Raw genomic sequence first — 16,033 nt, forward strand, 5'->3', positions numbered from 1 at the left:
AGTGACACAAGAATTGAACGAGAAAGAGATGAGACAAGAAAACAAAATATGTCCAAAGAAGAAAAACAATGATTTTTGTGGAAAACACACCTGTTTCCTGTCACTTCCTGCCAAAATCAATGTAGCCATTTAAACGTCCCATCCCTCTTGTAATGGCCACAGCTTTTGTCTTGTCTGTATACCCTCCTAGTGGCCCTGCATGGGTTATTAGGCACAACGCTTCTGTCACCCACTGGGATTATGTAACGCTTGTATTGTGTGTGTGTGTGTGTGTGTGTGTGTGTGTGTGTGTGTGTGCGTGTGCGTGTGTGTGTCTTTTTCCAGCCAACCAGTCAGATGGGGTGAGGTCATCCAGTTTGTAGGTTACGTATGTGTGTATGTGTCTCTGTCTTGTCCCCATGGGACTTAGTGTCAGTTTTGTACTTCAAGAGGCAAACAGACAAGGAGAGAAGTATTTGAGGAGGAAAAAAACAAAAACTTGACAGATGTGACATACAGAGGTAACGACAGTACACCGCCCTCAAGCATGTCTACCCACCTGCCAGTACCTAACTGTCTGTCTGCACCTGCCCATCTGTCTGACTGTCTGTGCAGGTGTGATGTGGAAAAATGAAAGGGACAGTGATTCTGTAGTGAGTATGGTTAGGTAATGGGGGAATTAGGGTTTTGTGATGCAGACAGATAGACAAGTGGGGGAATTGGACAGACTGTAGTTGATGTGACTGTACAGTGATTGAGGCGGTTGGCATTTCGGTGGAGACATGCTTTCCAACAGTGTTGACAGGCTGCCTTTTTGTGTTGTCCAAACTTGTATGCATCAGTGGGAGATGTGTTAGATTGATTGTTGTCCTGAAGCAAAGAAAAAGGCAATTCTCATCTCCCGTGAACCTATTGGACAGGTAGTTTGTTAGATCTTACAGGTAGTTTGTCAGACTGTGTAGGACGACAGGCAAGCAGGTAATAGAGTTCCAGTTTTTGTGTTTTAGTTGTAACATTTGCTTTAGGTAATATGTTATCTTTTTATTATCAGCAGTAGAGAGCAAAACCAACAATTGACTGGCGAAGCCAGATATAGTTTATTAGCTACAACAGCTTCCTTGATACTTGTTTTGTCTTTTTGCTCATACATCTTGATAGATACAGTATATTAGGATGTGCATAACATTGGGATGTGGTCACTAAATCCTCATAAAACTTTTGGCAAACTTTTGACCATGACCAGGTCAAACAGGCACCCCCAAAATTAGCCCAAAACACAGCTGTTCAACTTCTAAAACGGCACTCAGCTACCTGATTGCTAGTGACACACCCCCTACGATGCATCTCCTCACACTCCCTTTGTACACAAGCCCATGGTGGGTCACCAAAATACCAATCCTGTGTGCACTGTGATGAAAATGCCATTTCCCCGGAGCAAAGCTCCACCATTCACAGTGTGCTATCATAACAACAACAGAGCTCTAACTGTCCTATACAATGTCGAAGCTTTCAGAAGCGTCTACCCAAACCAAACCAACAAACTTTCACCATTGCATTTTATGTTTGCACAACACCCTGTTCTGCTGTTGACACTAAACACGTGTTGATGCATACATGATTATCAAGTTCAAGACTAGACACATTATAATATATTTTTGTCCAGCTCTAATTCAGAAAAACATTTAGACATTTGTTCTCAGCATGGTTCTATTTTATGGCAAATGGTCTGGACTTTGACTCAGAGTGAGATATCTCACCAACAGATTGCTATAAAATTTCAAACAGACATCCATGGTACCTAATCCTACCAACTTTGATGGTCCCCTGACTTTCCCTGTAGTGCCTCCATAGGGTTGGCATTTATTGTTCAGAGTTAAATATATTGACAACTGTTGGATGGATTGCAGTGAATTTTGTCTTTGGCCTGCCACAGAGAGGTTATGTCTTTCCCCTAGTGTTGTCTTTCCACTTTGTGAGCTATTAAATTGTTTACTTTTCCTTTCAAGTGGTTTCCCTACTTCTCCTTTCCCAATGCCAGCTTGGCACGACTGTATTTTCCAGTGGGAAAACATGGAGTGAAGGCAAAGCTCCCGTTCATTTGCTGTTTCATAAAGGAATGCTTCCTCTGACTAAGAACTATGCAAAGTTGTACTTTCATTTAGTAAACCATTAGGACTCCCTCATTTCCATAGCTCTGTTCTACTGTTGAATTTATAAAGGATTATAGAGGGTAAATGTTAATGCACCTTCAGGATTATGATTTGCTTTCAGTTAGGTTTAGTTCAGGAGTTAAAACTAGGGATTCCCCCTAAAGGACACATGCATGAATGCATTGGTGAACCATCCAATGTACTTAACTGACATCCAGTGCAACTGCTCCAAAGTACTAAACCTACAAATGAGGTAGAAAAAGGCTTTTCAGAATCTTTTGTTTATCAGAGCAAATAGGAAGTGAACAGTGCAGGGAATCAAACCTGACAGGAGCTTTGTACCCTTTAGCCCTGCATCTTGTCCTCTTGTCCTTTCCTGTCCTGTGATGATGTCTGGAGGCAACATCTGTACCCTCACCAAAGAATCTTCATTTCACTTCCAACTTTCTGTTTACCTTCACTTCCTGCGTTAATTAATGTTTTTTTTTCTTTCACTTTCCTTTTTCTGTAATCTCCCTTTATTCCCTTCTCCTCATCCCTTCATCTAAACCCACTTTCATTTTCTATCCATTGTTCTTGCTTCTGTCTCCCCCGCTCATCTGGTTGCGCTGATAATTTCCTCCATCTCTTCCTCTTTTTTTCCCTCTCCCTGATGCCCTCCTGTCATCCTGCACTCGATCGTCATATAATCTCTCCATTCATCCTTCTTTTCTGCTACTGCTTCCCTCTTTCTGCCCTCATCTATCAGTGTCCTCCTCACTCTCTGTCCCGCCATCCCTCACCCTGTCCCCATTTGCCTGTCTGCCTGTTACAAATCATTGCTTTCTGCCATCTCGTTCAAACATCAGTCCAAACCGACAGCCACAAGAACGCTTGTAACCGCCGGCTGTTCTGACTGGCACTGAACACACACACACATACTCATACGATGCTCATCCCAGGACAATAAGCCCAGTCTCTCTCCCTGCACACTCTTATTGTCCCATCACGTACTGACCTTTTCCTTAAAATGCTTCTGTTAGACTCAGATGACCCATTTGTATGTAACATCTGTCCATTTGACAGCTTATATATACATATACTTATGTGAATCTACTGTGTACAGCCATCATGCAGATATACCGACAGTCACATTTATTATACAATCAATTTTAAGTGTATCTCTGTCTCACTCTTGAGTATGTTAATAGCTTTTCTGGCATTAAAAACATTGAAACATGAAATTACCTGCAGTATAATGACTCACATATAGATTCAAAATCATCTAGGTTTTCACAGCATTAATCCCATCACTACTTTATTGCTCAAAGTTTCTCTTTTTTACTAGAAAATACTGTCATTTCTACTTTGCCATCTTTTCGATTGCTGTGGAGCTACTGTCGAGGGTAGTCAACCGCTCCTTCAGATGTTTTATATTAAAAGTCTGTCTACAAAGTGAGCAATTATGCCCAATTATGGGTGGATTTTAATGTGAAACATCTGCATGAGAAGTTTTAAGTTTTTTCTAGACTGTACCATACAGCAAAGTAATTTTTCAATTAATGATAGAATGAGAACAGTATTTATTAAAAAGAGAAACTTGGACCAACAGAGTGGTGTATGTTGTAAAATACCCATAGAATTATTGCTGCGGAAATGCACATAATCCTGAATTCATCAAGTAAACAGATAAAAGTGGCAAAAGTGTTGAGTTTGCTTTAATATTACACATAAATTATAATAGGAAGAGATTAGAAAACATGTCTTGAATTATTAAAATAAAATACCCCTGGATATCTTGGCAGGTGAGGTAAATGAAGGACCCCTGCCGTTATTTAAGAATTTATAATATTTTGGATTTATCTCCAGCTCTACACGTACGAAGCTGGCGATTTTCAGTTGTTTCCAAACGCATAAATAAATCATTGCTGCCATGATTCAGTGTGTCTCCATCTCTTCAAATTAACTGGCAAACCTCTGAGAAACTGAGCATTTTCAACAAGTAAAGTAGCACAATCAGTTCCTGCTAACGGGTTCATTCATCACTGCTTTGGAAAAAGGTTTGCTTGTTTCTTGTAATTTCATTGTAAACCAGAGTTTCAGGAAGACTGAAGAAGTTGAAATGGAGCTGAAAGAGTTTCTCCATGAGATGCTGAGCTGAATTTCTGTTAAATGCTTACAGGCTCGACTTGGTGCCCTCAACTGAGTCGGCCAATTCGTGTGTGTGTGTGACTGTATTTGTGCATGTATAAGCATGTCTGTCTTTCATGAAGGCTTCTTACATGCTACGTGGCAGAATGACTACTCAGATGCGTACATTATGTCTGTGTGTGTGCGCATATATGTGTTAAGACATGCATGTTTTTTGTGTCGTTTGCATATTTTTGTGTTTGATTATCAGCGTGTGTGTGTGTGTGTGTGTGTGTGTGTGTGGGCATGGTAGGAGTATGAGGGGTAATGGAGTGTGAATCTGTACAATGTGACCAGATTCAGTCTGACAGACAACAAGGTCTCTTCACCAGAGGCTTTACTTGTCATCCATCTTCCATAACTCCATTTTCTGTATTTCCATCTTCTACTTCTTGTGCCCTTTCATACTGCGCACACAGATAGGAAACATTGGGGAACACTCTTACCATCTGACGCATCCTTAGGAGACACATGCACACACAGGAATATTCCAGAACTCTCACGCATTAATGCTCACAGTTGTTTTTCCATGCTGTTATTTCTTCAATTCTCACAGCTACTATTGTCGCCTTCCCTCCTTCGATCTGCCCCTCTTCCTCTTTCTCACTATCTCACACTCACACATGGAAGAGCAGAGGTTGTCTACAGCCTTATAATAAAAGCTGTTTTTGTAACAAGGAGGTTTTGCAAAGAACTGAGAGTAACAGTAGTCAAGGCTCTCCGAGGCTTTAAAGTTTCAATCGAGAGAATTTGATGTTTTAAATTTAGCACAGCGTCGGATCAGACAAAAGAGAGGAGCTAAGAAAGTGCATAGAAGGTGTATGAAATAAAGGGAAAAGGTGTAGTAACAGGTCAGACAGCAATCCATGTTCATTGCATTGAGGGCTGATACGGTGTGTGCGTACAGACATGCATGCTTGTGCAAGTGTGTGTGATTTGGAAAGGTCTTGAGTTCAAATCCACTCTGCCCCCCGAGGCGCCTTCCTCAGCCCTCGCTCAATCCTCCTGGAGGGGAAGACAGAGCTGTGTGTGTGTGTGTGTGTGTGTGTGTGTGTGTGTGTGTGGGTTGTGCTTTTCTCCACCAGACAGAATGAGGGATAGAAAAGGGTCGAGAAGAGGAAAACGTGGAGTGAAAGAGAAAACTAAAAGGGGAGGGGGCTTACTCACTCCACCACGAGGGGCGGGATCTCAGAATTGGCATTAGCCAGTTGGCAGCCACAACTGGGTCACATGACGAATGCAATAATCGGTGAGAGAGGGAGAGAGAGAGGGAGAGAGGGAGGGAGGGAGGGAGGGAACGAAGGAGAGAGCTGCACATTCAGTTCATCTTCAGTGTGTTTGAATTCAGAGCAGGGACACAGCACGAGAGACTGCACACATACACACAGAGCACACCTGAGTCACTGAACGGGAAGGATCAACAGCGCAGGACAACAAAGGAAAGAGAGAGAGAAGGAAAGATAATTGGTGAAGATTACCTTTAGACACCTGAGACTGAGACAAAGACTGTGAAACAAAGAAAGGGAGAGAAAGAGAATAGAAAGGGAAGACAGCATGTCTTCTCTCTCCGATCCAAAGCCTGGCTCTCCTTTCTCAGAGTACAGCGAGCTGTGTAAGGCGCCGTCCCTGTCGCCTACGGTGCCGGCTCAGAGTTGGGATTGGCAGCACCCCTCAGGCATGGACATGGGCACCCCTAGAGGTCTGGTGGTAGGTGGTGGACCTCTGGCACCAACTGGACTCACAGATGAAGACAAGCTGTGCTTCTTCGAGCAGCCGGGCAGAGGCAGCGTGAATGCAGAGTTGAAGGTGCCAGGCAGGGTTGGGGGTGTCTCAGGGAGCACCTCACTGGGTAATACATCTCTGGGCAGTGCAGGAGAGAGCCCTGATAGCCCTCTCTCCTCTTCCCCATCCCCCTCTCCAGCTTCCCCAGGCAGACTACCCTCTGCCCTGGGATGTGGGAATACCAGCAGGGTCTCCCTACCACCAGTTCCTGGATCCCCAGCCAGGCGAATGGAGCTGTCGTCACCCACCAGTGCAGTACCTCCACACTCAATCGGAGCCTCATTAATGGAGGCATCTCCAGTAGATGGACACTCTCCATCTGAACCATGGAACAACTCCAGTTTTGCTGAATCTAGCCCAAAGGTCGCCATGCCCCAGGTGGCCCCTAACTACTGCGTTATAGGAGTTGTCAATGACAACCACTTGGAGAAAGGCAACAAGATTGTGCCTGGAGCCGGGGCAGCCATTGGGGCCCAACAGTTTTCCGAGGGCTCCTCAGGGGACAATAGTGAGGAAGAAGAAATAGAAGGAGAGGAAGACTTGGAGCCTTGTCTTATGGGGCGAGCTCAGCAGCAGAGGAAGGCTATGCGGCGTGCAATGTCCGAATGTTCCCACCTGTCAGTGCCCACCAGTCTAGAGCTGCCTGATAAATACCCAGGTGGAGACGGGGCAGGGCTAGATCTAGATCAGCTGGCATCACCAATGGGTGGTCCCCGTCGTTCACCACACTCCATGAAGCGCTCTCTGACTGTCGCGGAAGATCAGCCCCCAACCCCTCCACCTACTCTCTCTGCAGCTGGCACCACCCAAAATGACCTGCGTCAAGCCTCACCCAACTCCCGCCTCTGCCTCTCCCCATTCTCACCACTAAAAGACAACAATACTGGCTTCCCTCTCTCACCACTGGAGGCCCCGATGGAGGACTTTAGAATGGAGGAGCCAGGTGGCTTTGTGCTTCCAGTGCCCCTTAGCCCCAAGGGGTTCAGCGGCATGGACACCAACACTGCTCTTTCTGTAGGCTCCGACTCTGAAGGGGAAATTGCTGGCAAATCCAACATGGCTAAAGATGCAGAGTTTGACGACAACGAAGAGGATACTATACTCAAAATTGGCACGGGTGTAGGATTTGGAGCTGGCAATAAATCAACAGTCACAGGGCACATCGATAGTGAGCTTGCCATCGGTGGTTGCACCAACCTTGGCTTGAACTCCAGCACTAACCCCTTCATCACAGTGGATGGTAGGTGGAGGGCATGTTTGCAGTCTCCATCTTTTAGCTGTGCTTGTTTGCCAGCTTGTTGATTAGAGGAAACTCAGTTTTTCCTGTAGATTTACTTTTTACTACCTGTTGTTCTTCCTGCAGGATGCTAGCACAATGTAGAGCATTTAAGGTTTGCTAGTACTATGTAAAGTTTTATGAATATGAACATGCTGTACCTAAATTGATAGGTTTAACTTTTGCCATTTACGGTCATCAATGAACAGCGGAGTGTACAACCTTAAAAATGATGGTGTTTCCCTACCTTTAGACCAGTCCAGTAGTCCAACAGTATAATTTATCTTTAAAAACTATGGACCACTGACAAAAGAAGGGGTGGGTGTTAAAGGGTTAAAGCATGTGAAGCATGCAGCAAGAAAACAAGCAGGTAAAGTAAGCGACTGTTGTTTTTCATTGTTTGACTTCTTGAGGCAGAAAGAAAAGTGTTGCTGCCAACATTACAAAGAATTCTTGTTGCAAGTTGCATCTTAATACTATTATGATTGAATCTTGCTGTTTAGTCATGTCTTGTTTTGTTGTCTCTCCGATTGCATTTGTTTGTTTGCTGATTGTTGGTGCTTTGCTCTGTTGATGAATGCTATGAGTGTTCATTCATAAGAGTAGTGTTGAGATGCAATTTGAATAAAGATTGCATCTCCGTTCCAAACCAGATTCGGTTTTCTGGTCTAAGCTTACAAATGGCTCTGGGCTACGGATAGCTGCAGAGGCAGACAGAAAGGAGGGGTGTAAGACGGTGCGAGAGACAGAGAGTGAAACAGAAAAAATCTGAGAGAATACAACGGCAACAAAGCATTCTATGATGGTAGTATTTGTCTCGTTATGTTGGTCAAAGAGTGTGTTTTAGATACAGATGGTCCCCAAACTGTATGTGAGTAGAATGATTTATTAGTGTGCCTTAGTTTCTGGATGTGTGTGCACACAGGTGGCAGTGTTCCTGAGCGACTGTGCCTGTCTGTTCTTGCTCTCATGAATGTGTGATGCTGCACAATAAGCTTGCAGTATGAGGCTGTATAGTGGCTGACTCTCCAGTTGACATCTGTATGTAGGGTCAAGATAACACTGCTCATTATGTCTGATGGGGGCTCTTGTCATTGTCCAGCCTCATTTTCTCTCATACTTCATCCTCCCCATCTTCTGTTTGTCTACACTGCCGTCTCTTTCTAGCTTTTCCCTATGCCTGTTTCTATGAATGCTCATTAGGTTCTTGGTGAAGACAGACAAGAGAGAGCCAAGATGGCTGAAATCGGGTCACAGTCACGTCAAATGATGAACACCGCCAAGCCAAAACGGGGTCACTGACTGGAAAGTACAGCCCAGTACAGTGCTGCTCTCTATAATGACCATCTTTCTGTCACTTTGTCTCTGTCTCACACATTTTCCCTCTTGTCTTTTTTGTCAATCTCTTTGTGTCTTTTCTTTTTTTTTCCCCCCCTCTGCTCGCACACTGTGGTTGCTTTCGCTGCCCGCAACAAAGCTGAGTGTGCCAGAAGCTGCCAGCCTGGCCTGGCCTGCTGGAGTATTAAAGGGCCAGTGATCTGTATTTTCTGCCACCTGAAGTCTAAACAGAATCATGGCCGAGTCATCTAGCCACAGGCTCTGTTTGCTGTCTTGCCAAGGTCATGGAAAGATTTCTGTAGCTTCTGTTGTTGTTGTAAGAAACCTTTTATATGCACAATGGGTTAAGCATCAATGATTGTTGAGTTGTTGAGTGTTTTCCTGGTTCCCTGAAAAAAAAGATGTCTTGGAAAAACATAATCCTCACCAAACGGGTAGGCAGTGTCGGCAATGTATGCAGCTCCATTGTATGAGACTTTAAAGCTGTAACTGTGCAGTACTGTATACTACAGCTCAGCCTTTGCTCCATCTATCCAGAGGGGTTGTGGGAAATAATGATAAGCAGATTTGAATGAGAGAAAGAATTGGTTGGGTTAAAAAGAGAGAGAAAACAGGAAATTAAAAAAATGCACAGGGGGAGGGATGCAGATGACTGTATAATGATGGAAAACAGGAAGTGCAGGATTTGGTAGAACTGTGCTTGGGTAGATGGGGAGGGCATAAAGAACTGAGGGAATGAACAAGAAAAGTAAAACAAAGAGAAAGCAAATCGAGCTCTCCACAAAACACATTCCACCAATTTTAGAAAGAGGCTGTTAAAATATAGTTGAGCCAAATCTGTGCATCAGCTCGCGTTTCAACAGACACAAAGCAGATCCCACGCTAAACATACCCCCCAGAGTCTGTGTGTAGATCTACTGTCATGTCAGATTACTTTTGTCTCACAATATATTTTCTGGTTTCAGGGAGATTTTCAGCCGCCTTCACTCTCACAATCAAGCAGATAATTGTCACATTATGTTCTGTTGGGTGCAATGAATTGAATGTATTCTCCAGCAGTTGTAGTAAACAGCTTTGGGAGGTAGGCACGCTTTTGGTTTTGCTAGTGACCAAATCTATCAATCTTATGCCTATCAATATGTATCTTTATAAGTACCTGAATGTCCCATTAACATTGTTATTGTACCACTGTGCATTTATCCACTCAGTCCACTCTACAGTCTGTAACCACTTCACAGCCACTTTCAAGTCAACAGTGTGTTTGATGTGCTACCAAAGGGTGGTGACGGAGTGTAGCTTTTACTTGATTGAGAGTTCTGTTGTCAAGGTAGTCAAACTCCACTCTACTAGAGAGCTTCAAGTGTTGCAGAGCAAAGAGTGACAGTGTTTTAATGAGCCAGTGTCTGGAAGAGCTGATTTACGTAATCCACTTGAAGAGTCGAAGGAAGGCTTTAGTAATTAGTTCTGAATAGTTTATTAGCAACAGGAATGTTGATTGATTGACATTCCATCTCAAATTCTGTTTTTCTTGGATTTCTTATGGAAGTTAAAGATTGTGAACATAATGAATGATTCTGTTGCTTTCCGTATCTTTTCTAAGTATCTTAAGTAGTTTAAAAAAATACATCAATGCACTGTAGAGTTCGGTCATGCAAAAAGTCTGAAGAGACGGGTGTAAATTCATCTCTTGCAAATGGATGAATCCAAATTTTTGCTTCACAGATTCCACACACGTTTTCTTTTTTAAATTACATTTCCAAAAACATGTGACAGCTTAAAAAGCTTTATTAATGGGAGAGAAGAGTGTTCATATTTTACCATATTAATAAGAGAAGAAAAAAAACACGAGTTGAGGCGGTGCTCTTCGTGAGAGTCCAGGCTTAACAGCCCTAAATGAGCTATATAAGTGTTATTATGATGCTAATGAAAGCTTGAAATGAAGTGGCTCAGTGCACCCAGATGCTCCCTGTTCTCTGCTGTCCTGAGTTATATATTATACAAGACTCAGGCAACCCCAAGGCATCCTGGTCCCTCAGAAGCTCTCCTAATACAGCAGGTTGAGCTACAGTTAACAACCTTTGCGGATCACCTGTGTGGGTTTACCATTGGTGTGCAGGACTTTAAATCACTGGTACATGTTCAGACCGAATCTGTTTAATACTTGTATTTCTCCAAAGATGGTATTAATGACATCATGTTAGTCTGACCTCCACTGTGTCAGCATGTTCTCATGAAATATTCCTCCCATCACTACCCAACTGTACACCCTCAAGGCACACTGTTTCTGTGATTGATGCTTCCAATCACAAGCTCTGTCAATAGTCTCTATCTCTGGAGGCTTTTTTCCGTCTTCCTCCCATCATTGCTGGATACTCACCACAGCCAAAGTCAAAAGATGTTTCCTTTGTATTTGAGCTTGCCAAAACTGTCTCGTTGAAGCTGCAGGGATTTTGGTGAGGCAAAGATGAAAATAGAAGGATAAAGACACCTGGACCACAGGTTGTATGAGACAGACAGACAGACAGAAAGGTTATATCAGAGATAAAGTGCAATGAACCGAGCAAAGGCCATTTCAGCACAATAATGACATTTTTATTCACAGTTCTGTCTGTGGCCATGCTGATGGTTCTGTCTGCTGCGATGACATCTTTTCCAACAATGAGCAATGAAGTTAAACACAGCACCATCTTTATTCTTAAATAGATATGGTGAATACCCCTTGGCTTGTTAAAAACAGGAGGGCTATAGTAAAAATTGTGACATAGGAGTTGACAACAATGCTAGCGGCTCTGTGAGGCTGTAATTAGGCATAGCGGTGCTTTGGGCTAAATGTTAACACACATCTAAGTTTAGCACATTAGCATGCTATTTGCGAATTAGCATAAAACCCAAATTACGGCTGAGGATGATGGGGATGTTAATAGTTTTGCAGGTATTTGGTCATGAACCAAAGTATTGTAATGTTGGCTTGAAGAAGGAGCTAAAAGAAAAGTCAGAAAAGTTGGACAATCATTCAGGGCTATCATCTGGTGACCATGAATGTTTGTACAATGCTGTGCCAGTTGGTTGAGATATTTCAGTAAATGTGTCAACCAGCTGATGACTCTAGAGAAAGGTTAGGGGATTGCCCAACCCAGAAAACCCAATCTCTGGCGACCATGACTATATGTACAAAAAATCCTGTTGTTGAGATATTCAGTCAGACAGACCAATAGACTGACATTGTCATCCTGAAAGCCATGTCGCTAGCAATGGCTAAAAAGTACAAATGGACAAAGGACCAGTGCAAAGTCAAAGAAAGGAACAGCATTGTGACAAAGAGTCACACAGGAAAGAGTGTGAGTGTGTATGGATTGAGTGTCACCTCCCGCTGTTTGCTTAAATTAAGCCATTTTCACCTGGCTTTGGACAGCGCTGACAGATATCAGATTTCTGCCCTAATTAAAGGATCAAGTTGATCTCCTGAGCCTCTCATTGTTTAGTGTAGAAAATGAAGGCCTTGTTTGTTCTTTTTTTTTTTAAACTTCCATTCCTATTCTCCTGTTTCCTTTGTCTTGTCACTTTGATTTAGGTCAGCATTTTCTTTTTCTTTTATGCCATCATATTTTAGTTCACGTATATCTGTTTACTCTCGTCTGATGTTTGTCAGTATTTCAGGTCCTGATTTGCTGTATATTATATAAGACAGCTGAGATAACAATGTCATTTCTTTTTAGTCAAGGTCTTACACCCCGATTCCCTAGTCTTTACTCATCCCTCCCTTTCGTCCTTGCCGTCTTTCTCCCTTTGCCTTTTCTCTTGTCCTCTTTCTTCTTTGCTTTCTGTACTTGTTGCCAGCTTTCTGTCTTTCTATCCCTGTCTTCTTTGCTGCTGTCTTTCTCTCTTTCCTCCTAAAATACAAGTACATTGTAAAGGCCTTTCTACAATTTTCCAAATTAGCCATAAAACTGAAGCTAATATTTAAAAAAAAAAAAAAAGAACTACAGAACAGATAAAAAGGGAATGCTATAAATATCCCTAATCAGTTTTTCTGTTTCTCACCTTTTGTGTTCCCTCTTTGTCTTTCTTCTTGCTACCTTTTCTCCCTCTGACCACCCACTCACCTCTTCTGCTAATCTTCTAATCAATATTTCCCACACTGATTCTCAAAAAGGCAAGAACTGTCTTCTGTCCTAGCTCTTTCATTATCATAATTCTCATTACCCTGCTCTAACAAAGAGCAATTCATTTGTATGGTCTTTGCTCCCTTTGTTTCCCCTGTCCTGTTCAGCACAGTAGGTGATCAAGGCGTGGAGAGAAATCAGAGGATATAAAAGCTAAAAGCCAGTCGATCAGCACCGGCTTAAATACACAATAAGGCAAAAGACGATTTAAGCATTTGAAGGCTGATTCCAGTTATTTAGAATCTAACTTGAACTACAAGAATCTCAATATTTTCTGTCTTTACAAGTTGATAAAAATCACCTAAACAGTCCAGTTAAAACTGATGGGTGCACTGTGGATTGTGTGGCAGTGAATGAAGGATACACCAGTTGTGTCTTCCAGATTTGGGCATAAGAAGGATGTATATTTTACGACTTTGGAAGTGGAACAGGTTTGGTCAGCCTGTTATGACATATCCAGTTTAAAAATGTGGACCTCATAGGACCCATCCCTTCAACTGAGAAACAGCCAGAGTCAGTAGCTCACCCAGTTATTAGGTCATCATCACCTGAGGTCAGATGATGCAGATGTTTCATTCAATGAGTCAACATAACAGGAATAATTCTTTTGGCTTATTTACGTTGCATGGTTTTTTGGTTAAACTGGGAAGCAACATCATCAAGATTCATAGTTTTTTTTCGAAGCATTTTAGAAACTCTGCCTCTCGTACAAACATGTCAAATTTGAAATATTGGTCTTTTCAGTCTGTGTCAATTAGTGTAAAACCACAGTATAACGAAATTGACTAGAGTTAAAGCTGTGTCTATATTCTTGGCAGGATGTCAGTGGGCAGTGGGCCTCTGCTTGGGCTGTGCCCTGTCACCAATTCTGTTGACAGGTCACAACCCAAGCAGAATCTCAAGGAGTCTCCAGTATGGGCACCTAAGGATTGCATCCTTGTGGAGTTTGTGGTGGCGATGAGGCCAAAGTACTCTGCTGGAAAATGGCGGATTGCTTCCTTCAGGTCAAATGAAAGAGTTCAAGTATCTTGGGTCCTGATGTAGCCTGACATTGAACATAGGTATCAGCAGTGTCAGCAGTAATGGAGGTGTCATGGTGAACATATAATAGAAACAGACAACCATTCACACCTGCATTCACACTTACAGGTAATGTAGACTCACCGATCAACCTCCCCTCCCTAAAAAAAGTAGAACCATTTGAAATGGATCACATCCAAGAAGAAGAAGAAAAAAAGGAAAGAAAAAGCTTTCTCAAAGATAGACGCTGAGAATAGAAACACAATATGGTAATGGTAATAGTTCAGGGTCCTGGAGGCTGTGATGATGGAGTGAGTGGAAGATGGGAGGTTACAGATAAGATGTAGAACACAACAACATATGCACACTGGAGGGATGATCTGTCAAAAGGAGAGAGAAGGAAGAAGAAGAAGAAGAAGAAATGAGGCTTTATGTAAAGGAAGATTAGATTGTGAGGAGTGACAAAAACCCTCTACCTATCTCTATCCTCTATCTAAAATTATTTAGTGTATTGCGCTTTTTCATCTTACCATTCTAACAGTAGGCATGTGTCTTTGGCAGTTGTTGTGGATGGATGACTGAAGATCATACCCAGCAGGAGCACATAGATATATCATTATTATCTTGTATTATTCTATCTTATTCTTGTATTTCTGTTTAGCCTGTTTTTACCCAGAGATACATTGAATCTTTTTGTGCCCTGGTTTTATTTTTCATCAAATGCAATGGTTATATGCAGATGTAGGTGTACAGTGTGTTTGAATGTGTTGCTTATATGTGTGCTGAAAAGTTGAAGATGAGTCTGTAATTGTTGGAGGTTCACCTGAGATATATATGTATTAGAGTATTTTTGTATTTTTTATTTGTTCCAGAGGACTATGAGTGTCTGGGTTTTGGATATATTGAGCAGGTTGTTGTCATCACACCAAGTGACTACTTTGGTTACCTGCTTCTCGCTACTGTTAGTGTTCTTCTTTGATAAAATACCTGTTATTCCTATAGTATGAAGGCAGCTGTTATTATCTTGATCTATAATTAAAAATCACTTCTCTTTTCTTTGTTCTCAGTAAAATCAGACAAGATGGAGAAGGCAGAGAAGAAGGACGAGAAGCTGGAGGACAATATCAAGAAGGTGGACCTGTTTGACACCCTGGATAAAGATGAGCATAAGAGCGTGAAGGTTGAATTTGCAAACAGCGAGACTCCAGTTAAGATGGAGAAAGAGGCTAAGATAGAAAAACAGAAAGAAATGGAGAAGGAGATGGAGAAAATAAAAGAGAAGGAGAAAGAGGCAGAGAAAATTAAAGAGAAGGAGAAAGAGGCAGAGAAAATTAAAGAAGAGAATGAGATAGAAAAAGGAAAAGATAAAGATAAGGAGCAAGAGAAACAGCCAGAGAAGGCTGATGAGACCGAAAAGGTGAAAGAAAAAGAGACAGAACAATTGGAATCAATGCATCAGAAGACAGAAAAAGAGGATAAAATGATCAAGGTAGAAGACTCACCAGACAAATGGGTGAAGACAGAATACGTGGACAAGACAGAAAAATCTGTTAAAGTGGAGATGACAGACAATGTAGAGAACAAACCTGGGAAAGCAGATAATATGGAAAACATGGACACAAATGAAAAGCCCAAAATGGAAGACAAAGCAGAGTACAAAAACACAGAGAAGGCTGAGAAAACAGAGATGAAGGATGACAAAGAGCAGCACATTGACATAGTGGAAAAGACCCCAGAGCAACAGCTGACACCCGTCAAGCTTGATACCAGTTTTGACAAGCCAGAGATGAAGGCTGACATGGAGACAAAGGCGGCAGAAAACGTGGAAGAAATCAAGAAAGAGAAGGCTGACACAGACACAGCCAAGAAGACCGAGAAAGAGGACATGGTGGAGAAATCTTCAGAGAAACCTTTAGAGAAGCCTGCAGAAAAACCAACACAAAAGAACGAAAAGGAACAGAAGCAGGACAAAATGCAGGGTGAAAAAAAGACGGTAGAGAAAAAAGATGACAAAAAGGACAAGGCTGCAAAGGCAGATGGAGGAGACAAGGCCAAAAGGGCAAAACCTGCAACTAATGGAAGCAGCGCAACACCAAGCAAAGACCTGGCAAAGACCAAGGTAGGATATATTGGAAGGTATACGGATGTAATGCGTC

General features: G+C 42.3%; 1 protein-coding gene across 3 annotated transcripts in view; it reads left to right on the top strand.

Moving 5' to 3' along the window:
- LOC128382213 (microtubule-associated protein 4) overlaps positions 1-16,033 on the top strand; it is a 112,509-nt gene that overhangs the window by 80,210 nt on the left and 16,266 nt on the right. For all 3 annotated transcript variants that reach the window (XM_053342198.1, XM_053342200.1, XM_053342199.1), the window contains one exon: positions 14,945-15,996. In XM_053342198.1, the coding sequence (XP_053198173.1) occupies positions 14,945-15,996 (1,052 nt within the window). The remainder of the gene's footprint in view (positions 1-14,944; positions 15,997-16,033) is intronic.

The sequence above is a fragment of the Scomber japonicus genome, chromosome 21 (assembly GCF_027409825.1).
Source record: "Scomber japonicus isolate fScoJap1 chromosome 21, fScoJap1.pri, whole genome shotgun sequence".
NCBI classification, from domain to species: Eukaryota; Metazoa; Chordata; class Actinopteri; order Scombriformes; family Scombridae; genus Scomber; species Scomber japonicus.